Source organism: Ceratotherium simum, chromosome 12 (genome assembly GCF_057802395.1).
Source record: "Ceratotherium simum simum isolate JZ-2026a chromosome 12, ASM5780239v1, whole genome shotgun sequence".
NCBI lineage: Eukaryota > Metazoa > Chordata > Mammalia > Perissodactyla > Rhinocerotidae > Ceratotherium > Ceratotherium simum.
In genome coordinates, this window is record NC_141911.1 from 2,448,930 (window position 1) to 2,471,834 (window position 22,905).

Sequence of the window (22,905 nt, forward strand, 5' to 3'; positions counted from 1 at the left end):
CAGTGAGGAGCGCACAATGTATTCTTTGTTCATTTCCTTTGATTTTCCCTTAAATTTTCATAAAGTTCTTTTTTTAAGAAAATAATTCTTACCATGATTAAGCTGAGCTCAGGGGAAATAAAAAAAGGGTTTGAGTCTGGCTTGAGCTGGAGTTGTAGAAAGGCAGAGGCAGGAGCCTGGGGGCTGGCAGAGTGACTGGGAAGGGATCATGGGAGAAGCTCAAGGAGAGAGACTCCGGCAGAGAGGCAGGGGCAGCTCCCACCACTCCTTGCCCACTGGAAGCTTCTCCTGGCCTTCTCACTGCTCAAACCTTGGAGGGACTAGAGTTCTGTTTTCTCTGAGGACGTGCTCACATCCCTCCTTGGCAGGCAAGACGAAGGGAGCCGCAGGGGGCTGGGGCAGGAAGCCTGCCTGCCCCATCACCTGCATGGCAGCTTGCCACCTGGGAAGGCCTGGGTAGCTGTTGGTGGGACAAGGGGAGGAGCTTTTCAGTACCCCTGCCTGCTCACTTCTTGCCCACAGAGACATTTAGGCGGGAAGGCAAAGTAAGGAACACCTATTTACTCAGCAAGGGGCCCACTCCCTTGGAAAGACCTCCCCCAGCATCCTCTCCATGTCTTAAGTGCCTGAGACCCCAGATGTGGAGCTTTACCAAGGCGGGTGGGCACAGAAGATGATGAGTAGATGCCATCTCAGGTTCAGAAAGTTCTCACATCCCCTTAGGGAGTAGTGCCCTCAGGGCAATTGGGTCCTTGAGCTCTGGACTCCTTGCTTGGTGAAAGGCACTGTCTCTTTTGGTACAATGTAGGGACCTGCTCCACAGTGAGGAGAGATGGAAGTGCCCCTGAGAGCCAGAAGAACTACCCTGCTCCCAATGCAACAAGATCCCTGACTGCCAACCTCCTGCCTTCCTCAGAGGGAGGCAAAGCCATGGCGGAGAGGAGCACAGATGCCCAGCTCCTTGCCCAGTGACGGCACCTTCCTATCTGTTGACTGGCACGACAGATGATTCCTGAAGCCTCTGTAAGAGCTGGCTTTGTAGGTCTTCCTCCATCACCTTCCACCAAAAGAAGCTCTCACCCCGCACCTTCGGGGGCTCGTTTTGGATGCCTGGATTGCGAAAAGCCACTGTGACCAGCACATCCAGGCAGACGCCATCTGTATGGTCTTTTCCCAGGTGCTGCAGTCCAAGCAGCCCCTTGGTCTCCACTGCCAAGTGGTGCAGGGTCAGACACTCCTGCAGCAGCCGCAGGACGGCCATCTTGATGCCACCTCTCTGCTCCATGGGGGTGAAGCCACAGGCAGTGATGGGCAGGTGAGGCATCCCCACTGTGCCCACCAGCACCCACACTGTCTGGACACTGGTAAAGGTAGCCACGAGCCGCTGGCAGACCAGACTGCAGGGAAGCTCTTGGGGCAGAACAAGAGGATGCCTGGCTTGCTGGCGATACTGGGCAGCTAGCTCTACCAGGTGCAGAATGTCATGGGCCCGCAGCGGAGTGGGCAGGGAGGTTCGTGGGTACCAGCCAGCCTGCAGGGATTCTGCATCTGCCTCCTCAGAAGTTTTGAGAATTCCACCTGGGGGAGATGTGGGGCATGGGGTGGGGGAAGGGTCTATGTTGAGAGAAGTGCTGGGCCTGGCAGAGCAAATGCCACCCAGGCATTCTAGCTCTGACCCAGGGGAGCGGGGAGCCCAGTCAAGTCCTCAGGCTGCAATCTGGAGATGCCAGGCTTCTATCAGCCAGAATAGGGGCTCATCTCACCGGTAGACATGCTGGGGGAAAGGTGTCAATTGCCCCCTGTTGGGCCGTACCTGTGGGGCGAGCGAGGAACACAAAGCGGATCCAGGCAGTGCCCCGCTCCTCCACAGACAGCAATGTCAGGGGCTCGCAGTGCAGCCCGGCCTCCTCCTTCACCTCCCGCTGCAGCGCCTCCACGATGGTCTCCCCGGGCTCCATTCTCCCTGCGGGTAGGTACCACGACCCACGGCACTCTTTCTTGGCCTCCTGGATCAGTAGCACCTCATCCTGAGGGGAGAGAGAGGATCCTCAACCCCACCACAGCCAGGCTGGGGATTCCAGAGGAGCAGCACAGCCAGCAGCCTTCCCTTGCCCTGGGGCCGGATTGTATCTCAGATACAGTCGCCCAATACCCCCCTCCCGGTGAACACCCTCAAATTGTTGAGTTCTCCAGGGGACTGGCCCTTGTGTGGCTGGGAGCTGCAGCTGTCTCTCTCTGCAATTCATCCCTCTTTGCATTCAGACTTCCATCTCAGAAAGGGGCTGGGACTCCTGGGAGCTGCTTCAGGGGCTGGGAATCAGGCCCCACAGTGAGGCTGCCATGTGTCCTGCACAGATTTGTGTCTGCATGTGTCACTGTGTATCTCTCACCTCCCCCGTGGTTTACAAACTGCTTGCGGCTGGTCCCCACACTGGGGTCTAGCCTTTGGAACACGCCCCCACCCCCTACCCATACAACTCCTACTTATGGCCCTGGCCCCGTCTAGCTGTTTGTTGTTCCAGCAACTTGTACAGGGATCAGCACCAAAAAGAACATCACAAGGTGGTCAGAAAGTCTGAGCGTAAGCGCGGGTTGTGCCATTACTGTCCATGGGACCCAGGGGAGTCTCTGAAGCACTGGACAGATCTTTGAGAGCCCACTCCGCAGGGGGCACTGCGCTAGATTCTGGGGAAAGGAAGAGGAACAAAAATAAGACAGCCCTCCCCTCAAGGAACTGAGGCCTAGTGGGATGGGACAAAAAGGCTCCCGGGCCTCAGTTTCCTCCTCCGTCTAAGGGAACAATCGCAGGGCTGGGCCTCACAAGATGTATGCGTAAGTGAGAGTGCTTTGCAAAACTGGGAAGCGCCACCCACGAGAAGGGGGTGGCGTGGCCGGGGGGGGTCCTCTGGCCCGCCGGCGAGCTGCGCGCTGCGGGGCCCGGGCGGCGGCCGGCGGCCGGCGGCGGACGCTCACCTGCTCATTGAGGAACACCGCCAGCACCACGTAGCAGACGTTCTTCCGCAGCCGCGCCGGCGCCAGGGGCTCCCCGGCCGGCCCCGAGTCACAGCCCTGCACGCGCAGGCCCCGGCCCGCCAGCACCGCCGCCAGCGCCCCTGCCAGGCCCTCCGAAGCCATCGGTCCCCTGGGAGCGGCCGCCGGTCCTGCAGACCGCCGGCCGGGCGGGGCGGGGCGGGACGTGGACGAGCGCTCGGCCAGCCGCCCGCGCCCCCTCCCCAAGAGCAGGCCGGCGTAGGCGAACGCGGAAGCGCCCGCGAGCCCGCCGCTGACAGGCTGCGCGTGTCCGCCGCCCGCCCGGATTGGCTGGCCCGCGTCGGGCGGGGCGGGGCGGAGCCAGGCCGTACTGTGGTGCAGGCGCGCGGCCCGGGGAGAGTGGACTCGGCTCGGCTTCTGCTTTCTCGCGGTCGCTTCCTACCCGCTCCCTCCCCGGGCATCTCCAGCCGCCAGCCTCGCTGATTCTTCCAGCGCGCACTCGTCTGCACCGGTTCCGACGGTGACGTCATCCCGCCTGCAGGCTGCGGAGCGCCGCCGAGGCCAACGACAGTGACGTCACAAGCCCGATGACGTCGCGGAGGCCTGGGGCGGCGGCTTGGGTCCGCTGTCCAACTTCTGTCCTAAACATACCACTGCATTACCCGAAATGATCACTTCTCAGATAACCTTCTTCCTTCACAAAAATTTACTCAATGTCACAGTGACAGGGAGGACAAGCTTCTGCCTTAGAGGAGATTCTGATCTAGTCGGGGAGGTGGACCTTGACATACAATAAAAAGTCATCTGAGGGTTAATAAGCCAAGTGCTAAATGATGGGTTTGGGCAGGGGTGTGATAGGCGCTCAGAGGAGGGAAGGAGCGGGCCTGGGATGGTCAGGGTGTGGCTGGCGATGGGAGGAGGGGATTTGGGGCAGAGAGAGGGCCTGGAATCCACAGGCCCAGCCCTGCGTCGTCGGTGTTCCGGCCCCCTGCCCGCTGCATTTCCCACGCAGTTTTCGGGCCCTCTCCCCTGCAGGCTGAGAGCGTTTCTAGGGCAGGGCGGTCCTGCTCCTTTCTCCTTGCTGCCCCTACACCTAGTTTGCAGGCCTGGCGCATTGAGAGCAGGGTGTGGGTTGTTTTGGCGAGCTCCTGCTTCTCTCCCAGCCTGACCTTTCCTCCGCAGTTTCCTTTAACCTCTGCTCAGGACAGGAAGGCAGGGCCAGCTGGAGTGAAACTGTTAAGCCAGCAAAGTCTGGCTTTCTCATCCTGTTAGGTCCCTCATTTCTCTCTGGCTTTGTGCACCTCCCTTCTGGAGGACAGCAGCTTGTGGAGCAAAGCATTGGACTTGGGGCCAGCTGCCTGGCAACTGCTCCCTGGCTGTCTCTGTGCCCTGGGCAAGTTGTGGGTCTCAGCTTCCTCATCTGTAGAGTAGGCTCATAACAGCTGTTCCTTCCCACGGTTGTTGGGAAGATGAGACATCACGGGAGGAGCTCTGTGGACTGTCCAGCATGGGTCCATCACCAGGCAGCCCAGCAACCCTCCAGGCTGGGCCTTTCCAGCCACGGCACTTGTTGCTACCACACAAAGACCCACTTTCTTGAAATCTGCCTGCAGGGCCGCCATGGAACTAGACTGTACTCTCAGTAATTCCAGCCACACCGGGTCAGCCCCTTCAGGCCCTTTTCACGTACTGAACTGACTGCAAGTCCCTGGAGGCAGGGCTGGTATTAGGCTGGGGGTATCCCCCGTGGGCCGACACTCTTTTGAGGCACTTGGTGAACATTGCTGACTCCAACCCTATCCAACACCTCTCACCTCCCAAAACAACTGAACTCACAGGGCTGAAGGTCAGGGCCGCAGGACTGCAGAGCAACTTGTCAGTGCATTTGCTGTGTGTGTGTGTGTCCCTCGGTTTTCCCATCTGTGAAGTGGGGACAGCATTGGTCCCAGACTCCTTTCTGCCTCCTGGGGATGATTTGAGAGGGAGTGAGTTCATGTCTGGACAGGGCTCTGAGAGCCTCAGAGGCAGCCTAAGATGAACAGCAGACAGCTTGCCTGCCTGGAAGAGCAAAGAGGCAATAAACGGCGGCTCCACTCCCCCCATCACTGGAAAAGTGCTCCTCTCCTGTTAAGTGGTGATCCTGCACATGAGGCGACGTGAAAGCCACTTGTAAACTGTGCAGGGCTGCACAGGCAGAGGGGCCTCGAGGGGTGTGCCTAGCCTTTGCCGGAGCGCTGAGGGAGACGACAGAAAGTAGACCTTCTCAAGGCAGTGGAGGATCACACATACCACACTGAGACAAGAGTGCCTGAGACAGAACAGGAAAAGCTGGAGTGGGGAGAAGCTGCGATAGAAACCTCCAGAACCAGAAACAAAGGAAGGCCTCCGTCAAGTTTGCTCTGCGTCCTCCATTCCCAGAGAGGGACGTGCACTGGCTTTGGGGGTGGCCGCGCAGGCGGTGGACAGGAGTGGCTGAACTGGTGGACCACGCAGTACCACTCCCAGCACCCACGGGAGCGAAGCCTGAGCCAGCCGTGTCAGGGCCTGGGGACACGCGTATGTGGGTGAGCACATGTGCAGGAGGGCAGTGTAGGCAACCTTGGGAACAGGGTCAGGGGCTGGCGGACAGCATGAGGCACAAGTGTCTGTGAACTGGAGTCGCTTACCGAGCAGCAAGCCCTGGCCCCTGACGAAGCAGGAAGAGTGACGAGTGCAGTAGCCCAACGTGCAAGGGAAAGGAGTCTAGCTTCAGCCTGCGCTCTGCCGCCGCAAGCTGGCTGTGTGAGTGACCTTGGGGGAACCCCATCTACCCTCTAGGCCATCTGTAAAATGCAGGCACTGGTGGATCCTGAAACAGGACAAGGACATGAGTGGAACACTGGCGAAATCCCAGTAAAGTCCCTCACCTAGTTAACAGTGTTGCATCGATATCAATGTCTCAGTTTTGATCTCTGTGCTGTGGTATGTAAGATGTTAACAGGAGAGGAACCTGGATGAAGGGTAATTGGGAACCTTCTGTACTTCTTTGTGATTTGACTGTAAATCGAAAATCATTTCTAAATAAAAGGTCTAAAAAATGTACTTTATAAGAAGAAGGCAGCGTTGGACATACCCACCCCGAGGTCACGTCTAGCTCTGAGGGATGCGCCTCTGTGATATCCAGGCCGGTGAGAGGGGCTGGAGCCGAAGGTGGACAGCGGGGGTGCTGGGAGAAGCAGAGGCCCGAGGGGCAGGCTGGACGGCGGGGAGCCAGTCGTGCCTCCATGAGGAAGAATGCCACCAAGTGCCCCAAGCTGAGCCTGAGGGTCAATCCCCACCGGGACTGGCTTCATTACCAGGTCCAGTCCTGGAACATTTGGTCCACCTGCTGTTTGCAGTGTGCCCTCGAGGGTGCTGTGACCCACCATGAAAGGGGAGGCAGCAGAGAGGTCTTGTGGGGAAGAGAGAGGTGCAGTGACTGGGCCATCCCCATCTTCCCACAGGAAGGACCCCATGTTTGGAGTTCTGGGGTGACACCAGGACATAGCTCTGTAAGGTGAAGTATAGGTAGGGATGGGTCACTCAGGGCCACTTGGAACCTGACCAGCTGTGTAGTGCCTCCTTTGGAAGGAGGAGGACAGAGAGGCCAGCAGGCCCGTCTGCAGAGTCCATTAAGCAGGAAGACGATACTGTAAATGAGGTGGCTCGACGCAGGAAACTTGGTCCAAATCCCAATTTTGCCACTAAAATTGCTGTGTGACCTTGGGTGACTCACTTAATCCCTGCCTGACTGTTTCTTCTTCTGTAAAATGGAAATAAATGGTATCTACCTCAACATAATGACAAGGGGAGAAAGGAGATCAGTTAGATGGAAACAGCGGCACAGTGAAGTGTAGCAGGTCCTTAATTTTTTCTTTTTTTTCTATCCCATCAAAAAATGAAAATAACCCAGCTTTGCAAACAATGAAGAAACCTAATTTTTTTTTTTTAATGAGGGATGATTACATAAATCACAGGAAAGCCACTTATGGAATATAAGCAGCTGTTTAAAATGAAAGTCAGGTAGCAACACAGCAAATGATCACAACACAGTGTTAAAGGAAGAACCAAGTACAAACACACCGGCTCAACTGTGCGTAAGTCAGCTCCTTGGAGAAAATGCTAGAAGGAAGTACACCAAATACTAATAGTGGTTGGGTTGGGGGTGAGTGGAAGTGGGCTTACAGGTGATTTTTTCTTATTTTCTGAATGTTCTGAAAGTATATTACATTTATAATAAAAAATTTTATTTCATAAGAAAACATCCCCTGAACCACCGCAGAAACAATTTGGTATAACAAGGGTTGGAGCGTGCTGGGCTGAGATGGACAAGGGCAGGGGAGCGGGCAGAGCCACACCAGAGGGCCCTGGGGTGGGGAAGGGCTGGCAGCAGTCGGGCAGCATGTTCAGTCCAGGGCGGGGTGGTGGGCCTGGGACACCGAGGGCAGACGGCTGGGCAAGGGCTCTCTTGGGCCACCCTCCGGGTGCTCCAGGTGAGGTCCGACGGAGAGATGGGGCAGCCTGGAGTTTGCAGGAAGTGTTCGGGCTCCAGATCTCTGCAGCCTATGCCACCAGGGAGGCCGCCTCACTGCTGCACCCCAGGGCTCTGCCCTGCCTGCTGTGGCTGTCAGGAGCATCTTCAGGGGCAGCCCCCTGGAAGGCTCCATCTGCTCCTCAGCAAGAGGCAGGGACCCAGGTCCTCCAGAAGAGCAGGCAGGGGTGTTTGAGGTCCCTGTCACCCTGGCCCCAGCACCCACCCACACACTCCATTTCCATGTCTCCCCTCCCTCCCCAGTCCATGTGGCCTGCAGAAGCAGGGCCAACCACACTGGCAGCATTCACAAAACAACAGACTTTAATGGAAATTATGAAGGAGGGAGGTGAGAGGAGGGAGGAGGGACAGGGCACTGCCCATATCATTCCCTCCAGCCAAGCCTGGGCAGTCCCCTGATGCCACCCCTCCCCACTCTTCACAGCTGCCTAGAAAGAGGGCAGAATTTTGGCGGCCCCTTGTCCAGCATGCCTGCAGTGTGAAGTGGGGCGCAGGGAGGATGTGGGTGGTGTAAGCAGAGCTTGAGGCAGAGGTGGGCAGCAGGGGATGAGGCAGCAGAAGGTGTTGCTTAAACCAGAATGATTCCCAAGGTACCCTAAGGAAGGGCTGTTTGTCTCCTGGGTTGGGGGCAGGGGTTGGAGGGAGTCAATCATCCCCAGCGTGGGCCTGGTACCATGCAGAGGGGCGCAGGGGTGGAGCAGGCGCCAGCCTGTGCAGGGCAGTGAGCTGTGGTGGCACTGTGGCTGTTGGCTTTAGGGCCCAGGTCAGGGGTGGGGAACAGGGTGCCCTGCTTGTGCCCAGAGTGGTGCTTGTAGGATTCACCGAAAGTCCCCACGTCCCCCAGCATCATTCCCTGCTGAAGCTGTGCCTGGGCTGAGCACTTGGCCTACTTGCCCCACCCCTACCCCAGACACCTGGCACCCCCCTACTGAGCCTCCTGTAATGTTCCCACAGCCACCTTCACTGCTTGGAACACAGCCCAGTCCATCTAGGAGAAAGAGAGAGGATAAGGAGTTTTCAGTCACAGCCCTGGGCCCTCCCCCCAAGAATGCCCTTCCTGGGCCCAGGCTGGCTGCCTGCTTGGCACAGAGCTGGATCTGCTATGCCACCCCAGCTGGGCCACAGGGGCACTTGGGCAACACACCCAGCCTCCTGGCCAGTGTCATACTCACCTGGGCATAAAGCAGGCGGCAGTCAGGGGGCAGGCTGGGTCCCTGGTGGCAGAGCTGAGCAGAGAGGGCAGAGGTCTCGGGGGACAGGAAGTGCTGAGTGACGCTCACTGTGCTCACTAGGCCCTGCACCTGTGCCAGGGAGGAGGGGGCAGGAGGGTCAGCAGAGGCCCAGGATGATCATCCTCCCGCTGCACCTCTGGTCTCTACTTCCTATAATGACCCCAACCCAGCTCTCAGAGTAGAGGCCCTGGATCCAGCACCAGGTACCCCAAGGGCACAGCCAAAACCAGGCCAAGGGGATGCCAGAGACAGCACAGGCAGTCGGCATCTGAGGACACAAAGCCCAGTTCGGCTTGATGACTTCAAGACTGCTTAGCTTCTCTGCCGTTTCCTCTTCCCTGCTGTGGGGGCCTGAATTCCTGCCCTGCCCAGCTCTGGGGGCTTGAGAAGGATAAGGCTGTAACAGGCCAGGGAACACTGTATCACAGTGATGTTTGTTCTTGCCGCTTCTGAGATTCTGAGCTCTCTGCAGAGCCCCTGGCCCACTGGGGAAGCACCTGGTGGGGAGCCCCCGCAGGCACCAGCACCGCCTCTCCAGGGGCCTGCAGCAGGGTCCAGCAGCTCACGCCCCACTCCTCTCGCAGGCGCCGCCGCAGCCCTGCGTCCAGGTAGCAGCTGCCCGGGGTGCCAGGCTCCAGGTTGCCTGCACTGGCCGGGCACACCTCAAAGAAAGAGAAGGGGGAATGAGTAAGGGGCAAGGCGAGGGCAGGCTGCAGCAGAACGAGCCTTGGCTTCCCAGAGGCCGGGGGCGCAGGAAAGAGCTGAAGCGGTCAAGTCTTGAAGGGCAGGCAGGGGAGAACTTAGGGGTGGGAGAGAAAGGGGCTGGGCGGTGAGGGGCTGGGGTGGCACAGATTGGCAGAACAGAGATTTGGCTAGAAGGAGCTTAGAGGAAAGGATTGAGGGCTCTGCCGCGGGGGTCTAAATCCCCGCTTTACTGTGGCTCAACACATTGAATAGCCTCTGCGTCCCTGGCCCTGGGCCCTTGCTCTCTCTCTCAAAGGTCCCCCTTTCTCCAAAACCCCGGAAGACCTCCTGCATCATCCCAACTCCTAAACCATCTGCACCAGGAGCTCTTAACCTGGAGTCCTGTGGACATCCTGAATTGTGCACTAAACCATAGGTGGGGAGATAGCTATATGTCCCTGGGGAGACAATTTGGATTGATCTTCTAAGATCCCAGATCCAGAAAAGGCAAGGCCACACAGAAGTTCTGATTCCCAGTGGATAGACAGGCTTGCCTGTCCAGGCGGAGGCCTCTGAAGCAGGCAGAGCTATGGGGGCTTTCACCAGCCCAGCCAGAGCAGGGAGCAACTTGGGCAGCCAGGGCCTCATGGAGGCCAGAGAAGGAGATGTTCACTGCAGAAGTGAATACCTGACACCTGCATCGTGCTCCAACTGGCCACCAGCTAAACCCACCCCTTCAGCTAGGACTTCAGCAAGTGTCCCTGGGCTTAGGGCTCAGGGCTCCAAGACTAGGCCATGGGGAGAGGGGAGGCTGGTGAGCCAGGTTGGACCCTAGGGTAGCCCCAGGCAGGTGCCAAGGTTTCTTTGCCCCTGGAGGTTCAAGTCCATCCTGGAGCTAGAAGCAGTGTTTCCCAGGCCACCCCGGGAGAATATGCCCCTCAGACTTTCCCCGTGAATCATCGGGTTTGGCTGTATGGGACTGCCCACAACCAGCCACACCCAGACTAGACGAGGCCATCTGTGTGTGAAGGTGTGCTTCTGTCTGCTCCCCTCTGCGTGTTCCAGCATCTGTGTGTGCATCTACAGATCTGTGTGTGTCTATCGATATGCCTGCAGACACGCATGCCTGTGGGCAGGAGGGCGGTGCTGGACAGCCATGTTGGCATCTGCACATCTGTGTGTAGGCTTGTGCCTTAGCAGGGGTGACACATGGTGGACGTCTTTTCCCCGGGACAATCAGGGCTCAGCTAGACTTTGGAACCACTGGGCTGCCCTAATCTTAACACTGGCCTCCCACCTCCCTCACCCCCTGGAGCTTCCTGCCTCCTGCTCACCCCCTCATCTTCACCTCCCCCTGCCCCTTAGCCTGGTGCAGTCTCTCCCTCCACTGCCAAGCTGCCTCCCTCAGCCCTTACTTGTTAGCAGCTCAAGGAGCACCTCCTCATAAGGTGTGGATGACGGAAAGGGGAGTAGCAGGAGGCATCTCACATGGGCTTCTCTCTGCCCTCTGCCAGCCCCACCCAGAGCCCATGAAGGGGAGGCTGCCTGCCCCCAGGAGGGGGCCCCCAGGAGGACCCCTGTCGTGACCAGGGGTGGGAATAGCCGTAAGCTCAGGTCCCAGCTCCACCACGCAGCCTTAGTTTTCCAATCTGCACAATGGGAAAGCAGCAGTACCTGCCTCATGAGGTGGTTGTGACAATAACTGAAAGGATGTACGCACGGCCCTTGCATGGCCCCCAGCCTGCGGCAGCTCTTGCTTTCACTTCATTACCAGGACCCGCCTCAACCCCCTGCTCTTTCTGTGCCCCACTGCAGGACTCCCACATGGTCCCAGTCTGCCTTCTCTGCACCTGTCTGTGGGTCGAGGCTGTCCAGCTCACCTGAGCGGGGGAGTGAGCACACAGGGCGCACACACAGACAGAGAGAGCTTCTGGGGCTGGGAGCCCCCACTCCCAGGGAGCACGAGGGCTGCGCAGGGGAAGGGGAGGGCTCCCGGCTCCCTCCTCACCATCTGCAGAAAGCGGCGGATGCGCTGGGCGTCCTGTGCCCGGAACACGTGCCACACAGTGCTGACCTGGCTGCCCGGAGACCAGAGCCCCTCTCCGTCCAGGCCTGAGAGGAAGTCTGAGGGAGAAAACTGGCTTAGGGGGGCCCAGGGCGGGAAGAGACAGCACCTCGTGTCTGCAGCTGGTCCCCACCCCTGCCTCCAGCTGAGGACCCACCTTTCTGTACCCGGTGCCAGGCAGGCAGCGGGGCTTCAGCACGTACCAGGACACTGACCAGGTCGGTCACCTCCACACAAAGGTTCTTGGTCCCCAGGTGGCCACGGTGTGGGCTCACACCTGCATGATGGAGAAAGGACAAGGGAGAACGGGTCCCAGGACCTTGACACAGGCACATGTGTGCCCAGAGATGACAGGAATGGGGGTAGGGACTGGGCAGGAGTGGAGTTGGCACTCACCATAGGCTGCCCACAGCTGGGGCTCCAGTGCACGCAGGGGAGGGCCCGGGGGGAGGTAGGAAGCCAGGTTGAGTTTCCCACGCTGGGCACAGTACTCTGGGAGTGGCAGGCTTGCGGCCAGGTTCTCCACTCTGTGGAGGGAGTGGGTCACAGCCAGCAGGCTCAACCCAGGCAACAGAGACCCTGTCGAAGCCTCCACTACTGGGGTGACTCCCAGAGGGTCATGTGGTGGGGGAAGAAGGAGGAGAGGAAGGATGGCAAAGAGCTGGCGGTGGCTGGGGAAGTCAGAGCAGCCCTTGGTACCATACACACCTGCTGGTGTCCTCATCCCCCAGAGCTCTGTGCAGCAGAAGGACTGAGCCCTCCTCTGACTTTGGGCGAACTAGGGGAGGAGACAGAAAGGTCCTTGGCCCAGGGAGGAACCTCCTTGGCCCAGAGGCCCCTGCCCCAGTGGCAGCAACAGAGTCCAGTTTCAGCCCAGGGCTCTGCTTCCAGCTGTCCCCAGAGTCATTCTGAGACTCTGTCACCACCCGGCTCAGGCCCCCAGCTACCTCTACCAATCAGGGATACTCACTCTCAGGACGGGAGAAGCCCTCCCAGAATGTAGCGCTGCCCAGGCTTGTGGGCTGGGGAGGCCCGAGGGGGGTGAGTGCCTGCACCTGGCCTCCAAGAGCCCCAAGAGCTTCGGTCCCCCACAGGTTGCCTCGCAATGTCCTCTGAATCCCTGACACCAACACAGGCTGTAGTGGGGAAAGGAAGGGGGCTATGGGAGAACAGATGGGGCGCCCACCATGGCCAGGCCAGGGTGTGCTGTAGGGGGCACCAGAACAGCGTGGGGACTCCGCCTGGCCCTAGGGACCACAGCCCTGAGGGTAGGCGAGGCCGTGAGAGGTGAGAGGGGGCAATGGGGAGCTCACCTGGCCCTGCCTCCAGTGCTCCTGGAAGAGGTGGAGGCCACGCCGAGGCCTGGGCTCCTGCAGCCACAGCAAAGCCCCAGGAGGAGGCAGCCGGGGCCGCAGCGGGGAGAGGGGCAGGCCCAGGCCCTTGCGCAGGCCCGGTCCGGCCCGCAGCCCCGGCCCCAGGGCTTTCTCCAGGATCTTCCGTTCCACTACCTGCGCAATGATGCTGTCCAGGATGTTGGTGATGCGGTCATCCTGCAGGGATGGAGGGAGGGCCAGGAGGGCTCAGGACTCACCCGACCCCACAGGAAGGGCCAGCCCAGCCTCTGTCCTCGGGCCCCCAGCCCTCCCTCCATGCCCTTGCTCACACTGGGCAGGGCTGGAGTGACGGGGGCGAAGGCCATGTGTATCCGCTCATGCCCCAAGCAGAGTTTGACAGCAGTGGAGGCCAGCAGTTCACAGAGCGAGGGACAAGGCAGGGGCCCTCGGCCAGCACGGTCCTCTGCCAGGGTATCTGTGGAGTCCGGGGTCTCTGTCGGGAAGGAAAATGGTGAGGGGCTTCACCTTTCTCTTGAGGCTACGGTGACCACAGGCCCTTCCCTCATGTCCTGGCCCAGTCCGCTCTCCCCTCCCTGGGACTGCCCACATCAGCTCTACTCCAGATGCACTCGCCTCCCACCACCAGCTTTCCTGCCGGCAGCTCCCCCTCTGAAGGAGGGGCTCAGAAGGCGGGCCTGGTGGAGAGGGGTTAGGAGGCTTGTCCTAGATTGTATTTAGATTTATTTTCTCTGGAATGACTTGGGAAGAGTGACAGAGATTATGGGGGGAAGGGATGGCTAAAGCAATTCCAGTGTCTCCTGGGGACTCCAGCCCTGGCCCAGCTTCAGCGAGGGGCAGGCCACTCACCCTCTTTGATGTCCTTGGTCCTGTTGGTATCCCCGTTGCAAGAAGGTTGTGGAGTTGGGAGAGTTTTCTCTGTCGGCTCCTTCTGTTATACCCATCCACCACCCCCCAACCCAACCAGAGATTTAAAAATGGCAGACACGACTCAATCCAATTCAACCCACAAGTATTAACAATGGACTCTTCTAAGTCCTAAGTCGTGTTTACAAGGAGCAAAATGTTATATGATATAACATTAGGTGGAAAACCGTCTACAATAGACTACAGTAGACTTGAAATCATATATAGGCAAATGACCGGAAAGACATGTGTCACAATGATAATGGCAGCATGACAGGCCATGTTGTTTTCTTCTTTATACTTGTCTGTATTTTCCAAATTTTCCACAGTGGGTGTGCAGCACAGTGTCTGGTACACAACATGCATTCAACAAACTATTTCTTGAATGAACGACTTCTATAATACATGAATTTCATAAAAACTTTGTCAAATGTGTACTGAACACCTGCTGTGTATTAGGTGCAGGGGTGACTGAGACGGGGCCAGCGCCCTACCTGCAGGGGCCCGCGCCTGGAGGCGGAGAGGAGGACACGCAGGCCTCGCCCTTGTGTGATGTGGCGAGAGCCAAGCGGTAGCATGCACAGAACGAGCAGGAGCTCTGGGTTTCTGCGGGGCGGGGCGGGGTGAGGTGGATGCCAGAGCTCACTCCACGGATCCTAATCTCTTGGGAAGGCGGGCGAGAAGTACCCTGACTTTACTCAGCCTCCATGTCCCTCATCATCCCCATCAAAAGGAAAGGGCCGAACCCTGCCAGGGTCAAAATTTGCAGACACACTGCCCAGCCCTGGGGCCTAGCTGTGCTCTGTACCTGTCCCATGCCCTGCTTCTTACCTGCTGGCCCCCATCTCCTGGGGCCCACACCCGGGCATCAGCTTGGCAGGGGCAGTGCCCCCGGATGTCGAACTTGACCCAGACCTGGTGCATTGCGGTGCTCAATTCTGCCAAAGCTGTGAGGGGAGACGGGAAATGGAATTTGGTGGTGAGTGAGGACAGGAGGCCACCCCTGGGCTGCTTGGCCTCACCAACCGGGAAGGCATAGGATCGGGCTGAGGGACATCCACACAGGAAGCTGGTCTCCCCCAGGATCAGCCGTCTGCACACCCTATCCCTCCAAAATGGCTCACCCTGGCTGGAGACAAACTGGGTGAGCATCAGGGGACAGGCCCCGTGCCCAGCCTCCTGCGCACACTCCTCTGTGGACTGTTCCTGAGAGCCTGTGGGGTGGGAAGGGAGAAGCTGTGTCAGAACCAAGGTAACCACAGGCTAAGGTCAGGGGTGAAGGGCAAGGGCATGATATCTAAGTCAGGGGCTCGACAATCGACCAGACATGGGCTTTCTACGAAACTGGGTTCAGTAGTGACGTAGGATTCTCTGCTCGCAGAACGCAGAGACTTTAATATGCTGATAAGTGTTGCAAGACTCCAAGATGATCATCAGTGGAATACAGATGGAATACAGTGTTCCAAAACGTTTCTGACTCTGGAACTCTTTTTGGCCATGTGTGTTGGAACATTGGGAAATTTCAAGCCCTCAGGTGGCCAAGTTGAGCCAAGGGAGAGAAAGCTGAGAACTGTGAAGAGAACAGGACTTGGAATCAAAAGACCTGACTCTAAATCCTGGACCCAACACTTACTGTGTGACATTGTACAAGTCACCCAACTGCTCTGATTTTTCTTATCTGGAAAATGGAGGCAATAATACCCAGCTCACAGTGTTGTAAGGCTTAAAAAGGTGCAAGCTGAGCAAAGTGGGAGGCATAGGGTGGGCCCTCCACTTCTTTTAATGGTGGGTAAGGACACAGGTGTGGCCTCTGATCTAGGGAGAGGGAAAGATCTGCTCTAAGGGGCATTGAGCAGTGGTGGCTGAGGTGGGGGCTAGGAGGGGAGGGAGGCTTTCCTGGGGAGAGGCAGCCAAGGAACGGCCACAAACCTTAGAGCAGCCCTTCCCAGGCCCTGTCCCTGCCCTGCCACCTTCGGGTCCCGGATGCTTTCCCACCTGCTCTCTCCCTGGCCCTCCCAGCACCCGCCATGCGGCCACAGGCCACACACAGCCGGTGGCTGCAGCAGGGGCATCTCCAGTGGGTGTTGAAGAGTCCGTGGTGGCAGCGGCTGCAGCAGCGTGGAATGCCTGGGCTGTCGTCTGTCCCGGCTGGCCCCTGTCCTGCTGACCGTGGGAGAGAGCAGGGTCAGAGGGGGCTCAAGCCACAGGCCCCTTTTGATGACCTCATGTGGGAGTCCTCCAGGCAGGGATGGGGAGAAGCAGGGGCAGTTTCCACCGAGGGGCTGCCCCAGAGGGGAGACAGGCCCCCTACAGACACCCTCACTCACTTGGCTGTCCCTGTAAAGAACCTCCCGGCAGCACCGTCGTCTGCAGCAAACCCTCCCAGGGACAGTGCAGGCCTCATCTCCCCAGTTCCTGCGCAGGGAGTCCCCAGTGGCCCTGAATTACCAATCCACACCACTTCCAACACATCCCTTCACCACCTCCCTCCCTCCCTCCCTCCCACGGTGGTCCTTCTTCAGGGGACTCTGTATGTCAAAAGAAGAAACCTTAGGAGGCCACTCCTTCCCTCACCCAGAGTTTCAGACTAAACTCTCACTGGTAAGTGGAAGGATGCCAGCGAACACACATTCATTTACTCGTTCAACAAACACCTTGTCTTGTCCCGGGCTGGATGCTGGGGATTCAGAACTGGTCAGGACTTGGCACTTGCTCTCCCAGCGCTCACATTCCAAGGAGTAGACGGACCCATAAACGTGGCAATGATTATGGCACCATGGGGTGGGTGGGAGAATGAGAACGGGATGGAAGGATGAGGGTGGGGATGTCGGGGCAGCTGCACAAATGGGCCCCGAGTGATGAGTAAGTTTTCATTCACCAGGTAGAACAGGAGGAGAAGGGCATTCCAGACAGTAGGAACGAGAGTGCCAAGGCCCGAGGGCACAGACAAGCTCAGGTGAGCCGAGAAGGAGGGCGGTGTGCCGGGAATCTGGGCTGAGGGAGTGGCAGGGGAGACGGGGCCAGCTGACGAAAGGGGAAGGGGCTGGACTTTCTGGGACAAGAGGGAGCTACCAACAGGCCCCCACCCAGGGAGTGACAGGACCTCAGGTGTGGTACTGTGAAACGGACGCAGGAGGGAGAGCCTCCAGCCAGAGGGACTAGCTAAACGCCTTGTGCTCCACCAGTCTCTAACCTCAGCCCAAACCCTACCAGCCTCCTAGGGCCGTGAGCCTCGCCACCCTGGACACCTTCCTTATGGCACAAACTTGCAGGGAGCTCCTCTACCCTCGAGAACTCTTAGAGACACTTGGCACTCAGTCTTGTTTCCCCAGCAAGCCCAAAAGCTCTTAGAGAGTTGGGCTGGACCAGGTTTACACCTTCCCAACATCCCCCACCCGGGCCAGAAACTTCAGAATGTGTGTTGACTAAGAGCCTCAGCCGAGAATAAGGGCAAAGCAGGGCAGGAGCTCTCTTGAGTTGGCGGCTGGACAGGCAGTGCTGGTGGGAGGGAAGGGCCCACTCTCTGCTGGCCCATGTTCCTCCTGAAAGCACAGTGATCACAGGACCAGGCCCTCGCAGGGTCCCGAATGCCCTGTGGGTCCTGCTCACCTTCCCGCTGTGCCCAGGCCAGGGCTTCCCGCTCCCTTCGCAGCAGGCGGCACAATCGGTCCCCCAAACCACTTAGCAGGTGCTTGGCAAGGCCCGTGCTGAGCCCGGCCTCCAGGCCAGACCCTCCTCCCTCCTCAGAGCTGGCTGCCGAGTCTTCCTCCTGCTGCTGCTCCCCTCCCAGAGGCAATCTGGAGACAGGGCAGCGGAAGGTGAGGAGGGAGTCCTGAGTGGGAGGATGCTGCAGGCATCCAGGGGCAAGGGCTCACCTCGGTACTTGCTGGGAGTGGCAGGCCAGCCCTCCTGCCTCTCCAGCTGCCTGAGCACAGCTTTGGCACTGAGCAATGCTTGCCGGGGGAGCCAAGCAAGGTGTATCCTGAAGCCCTGGGTCCTGGAGGCTGGCCCTGCCATCTGGGGGTCCTGAGAAGACAATGTAGCTGGTCAGCAGTCTGGGCTCCCTGGGCTTATGCGAACCTCAGGCCCTGCCTTAGTACCCAGCCCGCCCACACACAGAGCCAGCCCAGTCCCTAGGCCCTGGCCTATGATGTCTGGTTGGGAACTAGCGACAGTGAACCAGGCAGCTAGAAGCCTCGTAAAAAAGGCTGAGTGGGGAGCCTGACAGTGCTCTGACAGGGACTGCCGGGCCAAGAGGAGGGGTCTGGGTGCTGAGCCCAAGGCTGGGGCAGGTGGAGCAATGGGCCTGCCCCAAGTGCAGGATCCAGCCAGTGCAGACTTTGGAGAGCTCCACCGTGGGCTGTGACACCGCTGGCTGCATGACAGCATGAGGAGACAATCCCAATGTGGACGGAGGGCGCCGGAAGGTGAGAAGGCTGGGGAGTTTCAACATAGGCCACAGGTGCAGTAACCCAAGAAGGCTGAGGGGCCAGCAACTTCCCAGCACAGGCTGGGGCCTGGGAGAGAGTGAACAGAGCCATGCCACATGCAGGGGTGCTTAGGCAAGGCCATCAAGAAAGGCCTGGGGCCAGCCTGGTGGCATAGTGGTTAAGTTCACGTGCTCCGCTTTGGCGGCCCAGGGTGCGGGGTTTCAGATCCCGGGCGCGCACCGACGCACTGCTTATCAAGCCACGCTGTGGTGGCGTCCCATATAAAGTAGAGGAAGATGGGCACGGATGTTAGCCCAGGGCCAATCTTTCTCGGCAAAAAAGAGGAGGATTGGCAACGGATATTAGCTCAGGGCTAATCTTCCTCACACACAAAAAAAGAGAGAGTGAGAGAGGCTTGATCCAGGCCCAGAAGTCCAGGAGGCCAAGAGACTGAGGTGATCCTGAAGAACGGAGGCTGGGGCCGGCAGTGCCAGAGCCCTCCGTGAAGGGCACAGTGTAACAGAGGGGTCCAGGATGTGCCCAAGGCCCTAACATTGGCAGAGTCCAAACTGAATTTCCATGATCCCAGCTGGCCAAGAGAGTAGTTCTTTGTTCCTGAGGCAGGACAAAGGGTCCTTCAGGAGATGCAATCCCCCAGATGGGGATTTGTGGCACAAATAATCATAAAGGTGAATGTTTATTGAGTGCTTACTAAGTGCCAGGAATCCTTCAAAGCCCTTTAGGTGAATTAGATCATCTAATCTTCACAGCAGTCTTATGAAGAAACTGAGGCCCAGAGAGGTGAAGTAACCAGCCAGAGGTCACATAGTACCGATCAGCAAAGTCAGGACTCAGCACTCTGACTCAGAGCCCATGCTCTTAACCATGTCATTATACTGCCGCCAACACATCATGTCTTCGGAGGAGGTGAATGGAAACAGACGGCACTTGGTGGAAGGCTCTGGCCTGTCGATGCTAAGGAACTCCCAGAGAGCTATCACAACTGGGAGGGAACTGGACAATGGGGTGTGATCCACTCATAATGGACCTACTGACCCCACCTCCCTGCAAAGCCCCAGTCCTGGCCGCCCCCTCCCACGTAGGGCCCCCTGCAGCCCCTCCCCCGCCCCCTTACCTCTGTGGTCATCACGCTGTTCTGCCTCCGCCTTGTTCCCAAATGACGAGTCCAGCACCTCCTGCCATCCTCTGGCCCCTTGCCCCGTACTGCCTGGGAAACGGTCAGGTGGGCGCTTGGCGGCTGGGCTTCCCACTGCTCCCCAGATCTCAGGGCTGCTTGCCCTCTTGAGGGCCTGCAGCTGGGCAGCTGGGCTCTCCTCATCCCCAGGGCAGCTGCCTGGGCACCCAAACTGCTCAGAGTGTCGTGTGAGCCATGTCTTCTTCAGCTTGGTGTGATGGCTGGGCGGGCAGGCCCTGGGACCAGGGCACTTGTTTGCTTCCTCGCTGGATTCACTGGGCCCACTGGTGCTTGCCTCCAGGCCCTCCTGGCACTTCCCACAAGAGCCAAGACTTCCATCTCTAGCGGGTGGGCAAGATGAGCAACAGCCCACTTGGGCGGTAGGAGGCCCAGGAGAGGGGCACTTTAATGTGGCTGACGGCCCCAGCTGGTACCCAAGTTTCCCACCCCCTGGGACAGCCCAGATGTTGCCAAGAGTATGAACCAGGCCTGGGGGACAAGTGGGCCAGGAGGTCCCAGGAACAGTGTCTGGATGCCCGAGGAGAAGTGGGCAAAGATTCTGGTGCCTGCCGACTCCTGTCTCTCCATCCCTCTGGTGGAGTGAAGGGCGTTCCACCTCCCCAGTTCTCTGGAGATGCCCACCAAGGGCTGAGCCCAACAACCCAGCTTCTGTAGTTGGCAACGGCTCCTTTGCCAGCCTGAGAATGCTTGGATCCTTGTGGTAGAAGCCCTACAGAGAGGAGAAGGGATTAAGCCAGTGCTGATTTTGGTTCCCAGTGCTTAAAAGGATGAGTAGAACTGACCACCAGCAGGTGTGCACCTGTGTGGCCTTAAGGGTTGTGAAAATACCAAAGGAATCACATACTGGTTAATCAGTACTGCTCTCCTAAGTGCCTCTTCACTGCCCTAATGACCCCCAGACCTCCCCACAATCCAGCAACTAAAAGGCTAATGGCTAGCACAGCCAAAGTGCCTCTAGGATCTATTCAGATTGTCTGATGCCCTGTACCACACTGGGTTTTAAATATTTTAAATCTCATCCCTGGCATGAAGGTCGCCTCTGGGGGAGGTGCCGTAGACATAGACCATGGGGCCACCCGCACATCCCACTCCTGGAAGGAAGGCCCTGTTTGCCCTCCTCAGGGCAAGACCACATGTTCTGAGGCCCTGTTCCCAGGGCCTTGCCCTGGGCAGACAATGGGTGAGTCAGTGCCCGAAGAGGCCCGAAGGCAGGGAAGGCCTCGTGAGGTGGAGCTGCTCAGGGGGGAACTGCCTGGGGTTGACTTTGTCTGAGCTGACAGGCTCCTCTACTGGGTGCTGCCTTATCTTTTCATCGGAATGGACAGGCCGAGTGGCGCAGCCCTGGCAGGGCTGCTCAAGGACCGCTGAGCTACCTTGCGTGGCCTGAGCCCCAGGTACCTTCTCTGCTCCAACACTCACCTTGCTTCCTAAGCTGAAAGCAGAGGGCACTTTGGGCTGGTCCCCCAAGTACACCCAGGGGTGTGGGGCCACAGGCCAGTCACATGGACGTTCTGGTGGCAGGCTGGACACTAGGTGGGGTGGTAGGCAGGTGGGCACCCAGAAGGGGGCTCGCTCCAGGATCTTGGTCTCCAGAAGGAAGGGGCAGTGCAAAGGCCGGAAGGCCACAGTGTCACTCTTGGGATGGCCTCCGCTATGCTCAGGAAGCAGGGGACCACAGCGAGGTGGGGACGTGGACCCGCAGAATGCCAGGGGATGGGTGAGCACAGCTTCCTTCCAGCGCAGCCCCTCCTTGCCACCTGGCCAGCTGGCCTCCCTCTCCCTATTCTGGCGGCCTTCACCCTCCACCAGTGGGATCGTGTCCTTGGGGCTCTGGGGGAAGCCAGGGGGAAGCCAGGAGCCTGGGGTGCTCAGGAACCCCCTCCAGAAGGGAGCAGGCTCTCCTAGGCACAGCGTCCCACGGCGCAGGCTCTCTCGCAGCTGAGTATCCAGCTCCTGTCTCACGATGCCGTTCTCAGGGGCCGTCTTCTCCCAGGCCGGGGTCTCCTTCAGGAAGCTGGGCATACTCTCCATCACTCTCCTGCCCTCATGGGGCTCTTCCAGAGGAGGTCCCTGGAGCATAAGCACCAAAGCATGAGCTTCTTAGGCACGTGCCTCAAGCAGCCTACTGCCTGGTACAGAGTGGGTACCGCCCTGGCAGCACCCAGGCAGCTCAAACCAGTAAGGCAACTGCCAACCCACAGCTGGGCTCCATGCTGCCTGCTCACACGCAGCTTGAAGGACCCGCCTGGGTGGGATGCTCCAGTGTGGGGAAGTCACTTCTTCCCCCTAATGCCCAGGACTTGACAGCCCGCCTGGGCTCAGCAGAGACTGCCATTTCTAGGATGACATGTTCCAGCCTCGCTGAGCCTGGAACCTGATCAGAAGCCATGGGGAGGGACAGGGGGCAAGAACCCAAAAGATGAGCTTGGAGGAGGGCACTGCAGGAGGAGACAAGAAGGCTGGATCCTGGCTCTGACTCCATCACCCGCTACGTGACCTTGGGCAAGTCACGTCACTCCCCACGGCCTCGGTGTAAAATAAGCCCTGGAAATATGCAGTCTCAGAGGCTTCTTCCCACATTGCAGTCTGTGGTTTTGGGGCACTGCTTGCTCACCGCCACCCCTCCACCCCACCTAGGCGTGTAGGGGTGGGAAGTGCAGGCAGGGCACGCTGGAGTTACTGGGGAGAGGCTCCAGGCAGGGCTGCTGGCTGGTCTCTCTCCCTATACCTGGGCAGCCGGGGAGAGCCCAGGCCTCTTCCCAGCGCTCTACAGTTTCTTGGCTTCTGAAGCCAAGAAAGCAGAGTCCCAGGACAACTGCTGGGAGCTGGGATCTCCACCGCAGCCCCCCGAGGGAAGGAGAGGTGATTAAGAGGCCTCCGCTGGGATGGGTCAAGCTGCCCCAGTCCAGCCGGCAGTGCCAGGGCCAACGGCAGCCGCTGGTAACTGCAGCCTGGCCGGGGGAGGGAAGGAGGCGGGGAAAGCGGGCTGGGCTCCAGAGAGAGGCAAAGGAGGGAAAATTGAACGTGCGTGCAAAGTACCAGGATGACAGGTGGCACCAGAGCCGCAGCGCTCTCAGCGAGGGGCCCTGGGCCAGCTCGGTGAAGCCCCAGAAGGGCGGTTAGGGAGCTCAGGGAGCCGTGATACACGGCGCTCGCGTTTTCTGGGGCCACCGCTCCAACGCGATCCAGCCCCAGTGGGCATCCTAACTATCAGATGTGTGGCCCAGCCCGAGGAGCACGGAGAAGTCACTCCCTGCGTGTGGCCCGGGGTCGGCTCAAAAGTGCCCGCTACGAGTGTCCCCAAAAGGCAGGCCCCTTGCGCCCCCTCTCCGAGCTTACCCGGGCTTCACGGGACGGGCGCGGCGCGGGCGGCGGCGGTCGTCGTGGCCGGCGGGCGCCCGCTCCCCATGGACCGGCTCCGGGGCCTTCCGGCCGACGGGGGAAGACTCGTTCTCCCGC

At 59.0% G+C, this 22,905-nt stretch overlaps 2 protein-coding genes across 3 annotated transcripts; both read right to left on the reverse strand.

Moving 5' to 3' along the window:
- Positions 1-12: 12 nt before the first annotated feature.
- NUDT18 (nudix hydrolase 18) lies at positions 13-3,193 on the reverse strand. The gene is made up of 3 exons (XM_004442310.3): positions 2,974-3,193; positions 1,814-2,027; positions 13-1,578 (listed from the first exon to the last, which is right to left on the reverse strand). The coding sequence occupies exons 1-3, from the start codon at positions 3,133-3,135 to the stop codon at positions 983-985; spliced, it is 972 nt and encodes a 323-aa protein (XP_004442367.1). The 5' UTR covers positions 3,136-3,193; the 3' UTR covers positions 13-982.
- Positions 3,194-6,940: 3,747 nt separating this feature from the next.
- On the reverse strand, positions 6,941-22,885 carry HR (HR lysine demethylase and nuclear receptor corepressor). 2 transcript variants are annotated; one of them, XM_004442309.3, is made up of 19 exons: positions 22,786-22,885; positions 20,866-21,516; positions 19,366-20,155; positions 17,676-17,826; positions 17,410-17,597; positions 15,796-15,960; positions 14,925-15,014; positions 14,632-14,747; positions 13,744-13,825; positions 13,206-13,369; positions 12,856-13,092; positions 12,513-12,678; positions 12,251-12,320; positions 11,939-12,069; positions 11,700-11,819; positions 11,486-11,601; positions 9,291-9,455; positions 8,734-8,862; positions 6,941-8,549 (listed from the first exon to the last, which is right to left on the reverse strand). In XM_004442309.3, the coding sequence occupies exons 2-19, from the start codon at positions 21,475-21,477 to the stop codon at positions 8,487-8,489; spliced, it is 3,555 nt and encodes a 1,184-aa protein (XP_004442366.1). In that variant the 5' UTR covers positions 21,478-21,516; positions 22,786-22,885; the 3' UTR covers positions 6,941-8,486. The 2 variants fall into 2 exon arrangements, with proteins under 2 accessions (XP_004442366.1, XP_014652164.1); XM_014796678.2 differs by having other exon boundaries at positions 15,796-15,963.
- Positions 22,886-22,905: the final 20 nt, after the last annotated feature.